This window comes from Panthera leo, chromosome F3 (assembly GCF_018350215.1).
Source record: "Panthera leo isolate Ple1 chromosome F3, P.leo_Ple1_pat1.1, whole genome shotgun sequence".
NCBI lineage: Eukaryota > Metazoa > Chordata > Mammalia > Carnivora > Felidae > Panthera > Panthera leo.
Genome location: NC_056696.1, coordinates 58,870,678 through 58,877,229, shown reverse-complemented (window position 1 = coordinate 58,877,229; position 6,552 = coordinate 58,870,678). Strand labels below are relative to the sequence as shown.

At 48.3% G+C, this 6,552-nt stretch overlaps 1 protein-coding gene across 1 annotated transcript; it reads right to left on the bottom strand.

Annotated features, from left to right (window-relative positions):
• Positions 1-212: 212 nt before the first annotated feature.
• Positions 213-3,538, bottom strand: LOC122211552 (40S ribosomal protein S6-like). The gene is given in 4 exon segments (XM_042924785.1): positions 213-370; positions 628-661; positions 663-1,032; positions 3,282-3,538. Coding segments are annotated over 4 exon segments (819 nt in total).
• Between the last annotated feature and the right edge of the window lie 3,014 nt (positions 3,539-6,552).

Below are 6,552 nucleotides of genomic sequence, written 5' to 3'. Positions count from 1 at the left end.
GTCAGCACAGAGCCCGGCGCAGGGCTCGAACTCACAAGCTATGAGATCCCGACCTGAGCCAAAGTCTGATGCTCAACTGACCGAGCCACCCAGGCGCCCCTATAAAACATAACTTTTAATGTTGGCCAGTGTCTGCTACTCAAATTGCCAGGAGAAGTTTAAATCGTTGCCACTTACCTGGAAGATTTTTCTCTCTGTTCTAATGGCTGATCTCATTTATTTGTTACACCCACTCTCAGAACATCTCCTTTTGGACTGGACTCAGACTCAGAGGTGGAAACCTTCAGGGAGGACAGCCTCCGTCTCTTGGCAATCTGTTCCTGGCAGGGCTTTTTTTTTTTTTTTTTTTTTGGCCCTTTTTGTTTTCTTGGTCAAAAGTTTAACATATTCTGCAGCCTCTTCCTTATTTTTCTTCATACGCTTTTCTTCAGAGGAATACAGCCATGGTTGTGTTGCAGGACACGGGGAGTGACAAGACACTGAATCCAGGGCACTTTGGTCCAAACGAGGTTTCTTACCGTCCTTGTTAAGGGGCTGTCTCACAACATACTGGTGGCAGCATCTTCTTTAGAGAGACTGAAAGGTTTGTGGATTCCGCCAGCTCTTTAGGGTCCCAGATGACGAGATAAGTAGCACCATTGACTCCAGGAATATCCTTCCCCCGCTTTTTTCACAATGACCAGGTTGAGAACCCTCAGATTGGCATCCACGGTGCCACTTGACCCAGATGTGTGTTTCCTTTCTCGGGTCCTCCTTGCCCGGGAACAGGAAGGCCCCTTTCTCAGTAGCGGGTGGACACGGCCATGGGTGGAGACACCCTGCTTCGTGGGGAAACCTTGCTTGTCATTCCCGCCAGTAATTCGGACCACGGAACCCTTCCACTCTTCGCCCAAAGCATTAGCAGCAACTTCTGTGGCCACACGCTTCTCAGAGAAGGTGAGGAGTTTGCAAACATCATCCACATCAATGAGTTTCTGGCAGCCAGTGGCTGGGAAACAGAGGTTCAGCTTTATCCCAAAGAGCCCACTGCCTCTGAGGACCCATGAAAAAGAGCTGGAAAATTTTTGGATAATTGATTCAAGACCCTTAAAAACTTTGTACCCCTTTACCCTGAAGTTCTTTTTTTTCTCTGAAAGACATTTTTTTATTTAAATAATTTATTTATTAAATTTTTTTAATGTTTATTTTTGAGAGAGAGAGAGAGAAAGAGAGAGCACTAGCAGGGGAGAGCAGAGAGAGAGAGGGGGGCACAGAATCTGAAACAGGCTCTAGGCTCTGAGCTGTCAGCACAGAGCCTGACATGGGACTGGAACCCACAAGCCGTGAGATCATGACCTGAGCCAAAGTTGAATGCTTAACTGACTGAGCCACCCAGGTGCCTCAGAAATTCATTTTTTAAAATGTTTATTTATTTTGAAAGAGAGTGCACGAGCTAGAGAGGGGCAGAGAGAGAGAGAGGGAGAGAGAGACTCCCAAGCAGACTCTGAGCTCTTAGCTTAGAGCCTGACTCAGGACTTGATTTCATGAAACGTGAGACCATGACCTGAGTTGAAAGCAAACTGAGCCACCCAGGCGCCCCTGAAATTTATCTTTAAAGGAACCTCTCCTAAGGAAAAACTCAGCAATTCAAAGAAATATTTGTGCAGGAGGATTTTCACTGCCATATTATATAAAATAAGCAAAGAATTGGAAACGATATCTCAATAATATAGAAATGCTTAATAAATGACTATGTATGCATAAAATCAAATGTTCTAGAGACATTAGAAAAACTAAATGATATAAAAATGTTTACAAGATTGTGTAAAGAAAATGTAAGATAGAAAACTATACAAGGAACATCTATCTACTGTCTATCTATCATCTATCCATCTATCTATCGATCTATCTATCCATCTATCATCTATCTATCTATCTATCCATCTATCCATCTATTCATCACCTGTCTTCTGCCACCTTAGAAAAGAGAATAAAAAATAAGTTAATAGTGCTTAGCTCTGAGTGTTGGAGAATAGCTAATTTACATTTCTTATAGGGCCCCGTCTTGGGCTGTAAATGTCAAAGAGGACTTCCTTAGTGCAGTACAACCCACAGGGAATTTTAAAAAAAATTTTTTTAAATGTTTTTATTTATTTTTGAGACAGAGAGAGACAGAGCATGAGCAGGGGAGAGGCAGAGAGAGGGAGAGACACTGAATCTGAAGCGGGCTCCAGGCTCTGAGCCATCAGCACAGAGCCCGATGCGGGGCTCGAACTCACAGAGTGTGAGATCATGACCTGAGCTGAAGTCGGACACTCAACCGACTGAGCCACCCAGGCGCCCCCACCCACAGGGAATTGTAAAGACAGCAGAAGCTGGCGAGGAAGCCTTGGCCTCTTCCTATAGCTCGAGGCAATCTGGAACTGAGATACTGACCTTACTTGGTCTGGAGGCTCCCAGTCTCTTAAAAGCTCCGGCAAACAATTACCTTCTCTTACAACGCCTGCATCCTGTCCCCAAGCCATGTTATACACTCAGGCCATTGCAGTATTAATGACACAAGCCAACAAAGTCTAATGCACACACAGGCCATGGATCAGTGGAGGAGACCTGGCCAGTCTTTGTATTCTTGCCTCGGCTCTAGTCCTTCCCAAGGCTTCCAGGGTTAACCTCTCTATGCCCTTCCTGCTAACAAACTAATGGATACTCGGCGAGTGCAGCCCAAACCAAATATTAGACTGTTAGTCAGACTGGAATGTTCCTCAGTCATGTATATGAATAGTGTTTGCAGTTTGGGGTTATCCACATGACCCGCCTCTCATTATCACAGATGACAAAGAACCAACTGTATTCATAACCATATGAACGTTACTCACACAGGCCGGATTTTATAAGCAAGAAAAAACAGAGAAAGGGGGGAAAAAAGATGAAAATAAATGGAGAGAGGGGTGGGGGCTGAGAGAAAGAAACAAGTGAGAGATTTTTAACCGGAAGGGATTGTAAAGGGCAGTCCTCAGTTCCAGCCCCATCATCTCCTGGTTTCCTTGTCTTGCTAATCAAGGGCAAAGCAAGAGGTATCAGGTCAGAGATGGGACTAGAGCTCATTCAGGGCCGCCAGCCCTTAGCAAGCTGTGCATGGTCCATGTTGCCCTGAGAGTCGTGGGAAGAAGAGACAGACTGGGTGAGAGTTGAAGGAGACAAGTGAATTTTTGATGGACGTGAAGCTGAAACCGGGCCCTGGTTTTCCAAATGAACAGGAAGTGTCATCGCTTCCATTTTCTGACCCCTTTTACAGTCAGTACAGCTGCTCACAAGTGGGTGTACACGTCTTGCTTTTGCCACATCCTCTTGGCCTCTGTCGGGGCCCCTCGAGGCCTCGGTGTGGCCCGTGTTTATCTCTGATGTGATGGCTCGGGAAATCACTTCTCTGCTGCCATGCTCTGTCACCGTGCATTTCGCTGTCACCTTGCAGCTCCCCTCTGGCTCCACTGGGCTGGCCAGTGGACTTAAGTCCTGTCTTGTCCGAGGGCCGCTGTGGCCGAACTCTCTTGAGCCCCATGCCTCAGACCATACAGTCTAAAAGGACCAGTGTCTGGGGTGCCTAGCTCTCTTCCCGGGTCAGGCAAGCGTAGTGGGTGTCTGAGAACCCTGATCTTTTTCTTGACAGTGCATCAGCAAAGGCCCTCCTTGGACAGGAGCAGCTCTTTTTATTTAGAGGGTGTATGTTTGGCAGAGTCCAGAGAAATTCGGATCCACTTTCCCTCCGTCCTTCCCAAAGGAGATCACAATCCCCATGGGCCTTGAAGCTGCGAGGACCAGGTCTATGTCTGAAACATCCTCCTAGGAATTGGCAAACCTTTGGGGCTTGATCTAGTTTAAACGCATACCTATTATGTGGTCCCGAGGATCCTGGCCAGGACCTCAGGCGGGCCTCCTGACAACTCTGAGAATTCCCAGTAGACAGCCCGTGTGTCTCCGTTAGTTACTGAAAAGTCGCAGATGTGGGGGGCAAGAGTGGCTCCGGTCTTCCTCAGCCCTCTGCTCGCTTCCTGCCATCGTCTCCTTACTGGCTCCCTCCTCCATAGCATTGCATCAGTGCCCGGAAATCTTATTTTTCCCAACGCATCACCCTTCACAGTGCTATCAAAGCAGCAGCTGGAAAGGGCAACGGATCACATTGTTCCCCATTTCCAGGGCTCGTCACTGCCTGGAGCTGCATACAGGACACTTGGGGCTGTCCCCAACTTCCCATCTCAGCTCCTGATCCTGCCTGCATCTGCCCTTAAGTTGTGGCCTCTGATCCACTCTGATATCCGTTATTTTGTTCCTTTCACTCCCTCTGCCCGGATAAGCATGGTTATTCTCGACCGGGTGAAATCTTAGTGACTGTTTAAGGCCAGATCAAGTGCCATGGCTTTTGGGAGGCAGCATTGTAGAGTCCAAGGTGCACTAGCTCTGGGAACATTAGGAAATGTGTTTTGTTTATCTTTACTTAACTTTAAATTGTGCAAAAAAAAAAAAAAAATCTACCTCATAAGATGGATGAAAGGATCAATAAATTCATGTATGTAAAGCAACCAGTCTGGTACCTCTCAAGAGGAGACAATAGCCTTTTACCACCTTTTTGCCTTTCCTATGGCTTATTAGCCATAGTTTCTGTTCTTCGAAGGCCTTTCCAAAGCCTTGGAGGGGTTAACTGTGCTCTTGTGCCCCCCGCCCTGTTCTCCAGAACGTGCTGCTCTTGCTGGGGGGGGGGGGGGGGGGGGGGGGCGGTGAGGGAGCCCTTTGAAGGCGGGACCGTGTCTTTTCCCTATTCCCAGCTCTGGCTCTGGCTTTAGCCCAAGGCAAGGAAGGACTCAAAAACCCTGAATGAACTAGTGAGAATGGGAGGTACAGACGACCTCTCGAGGGGAAGGCAAAGACTGAGTGCAGGCCTTGTGTTGTGTCTTAGTTGTGTGTTAGTGGAAACCAAGAGCTATTCTCCATCGACTTCCTCGACTCCTCGGCCACAGTGGAAAAAACGTCATGACTCAGAGAATCTTGGGGTGTCAGAGAGCTGGAAGGGGTGTCGGAGGTCACCAGAGTTTGAAACTCGGAGTGGTGCAGGCTCTGGTCCCAGGTCCCAAAGGCGTGACAGACGAAGCTGGGCCCAGACATCTTACATTCAGGGTTCTGGGCCAGGGCTCTCCCTGCTCCCTGCTTTTTGCTTGCCCCAAACCTCAGGGAAGAGAGAGGGATGCTGACTCGGCAGGAGTGCTTACAAAATTCTCATTATCCCGAATATTTCCAAACTGCACACCTTCAGATGGCCCAGGATAGAGCCTTGACCCGCCTGACTGGCTGGACATAAGTGTTCTGCAATGTTTCTGAGAAGGTGGAGGAATTATGTGCCTCTCTGAGACTCCTCATCTGATAGGACCACGCAACTCCCCACCTCCAAGTGCTTCCCAAACACTAACTTCTCTGCCGTCCGAAGCATCCTGCTAAGGAGGGGATATTGCGCCTCCATCTAATGAGAAAACCTAAGGCCCGAAGTGAAACCATTTCCCTAGGATGCCTCAGTGAGTCAGTGGGGAGGCTTTAAATAGAACCCCCACCCCACCCCCACCCTACCACTCCCACCTCCTACCCATTAGACCACACTCTCTTCTGAGCACAGGAATGTAAGCCCTGTACATTCCTTCTAAGGACAAAATGTGCCCCTTGGAATTAGCTGCAGGATTCCAGATTGAGCGTGGTGAGTGAGGGAGGGGGGGAGAAGGAGGACCAGGAAGTTGGAAGTGGCTTTCTTTCCTTCTCTGTTTGGACTACAGATTGGCAGGGAGCCAGAGTGTCGGCGGAAGGTGAGCCACTCCTGAGACTTCGTGCATTTAAATGGTTACCCGTCTCCCTAACCCCCGCCATGGCATTGGTGCTGGTGGCCAATTCTATTTGCTTGGCTAGTGATGGAAAGCAAGGGGAGCTCAGTGTTCCAGATCTCATTTAATAAAGTTTGCTTCTCACGGAGAAAGCCAGAAAGACAATACCTTGTTTACTCCTTAAAATAGCTCTGTGAGGTTATTATCATATTTTTACAGCTGAGGATACTGAGCCTCTAAGACAAGAAGTAAGTTGCCTGGTTGACTCAGCTGTCAGTGGCTAAATTCATGATAGAAGTCCAATGAGTTTGGTCCTTGTGTGTGTTCTTTTCTCTTCATCAGTGCTTCCAAGAGTGTGGTCTCTGAACCAACAGCAACTGGGGAATTGTCAGAAAAGTAAATACTTGGGCCCCAACCCAGTTTTACAAATCAGAAAGTCCGGGGGAAGGGATCTGACAGGCTGTTCTAACAAGCACTCGAGGGGATTCTGATGAAGTTTGAGAACCACGGTCTCTCCACGGTGCTGCCTGGAGAAGCAGAAACTCCCAAAAAGGAGAGGAGTAGTGGGTGAAGGAAGCCTGAAGGTGGCAGAGAACAGCCCGGACAGGACAATGTGTCCCCAAAGAGGACAGGGCAGTCTCAGAGGAGCCGTCTCCCTGCCCCACTGTGGGAAACATGGGCAGGTGAACAGCATCACAGTGAAGATGCTACGTGA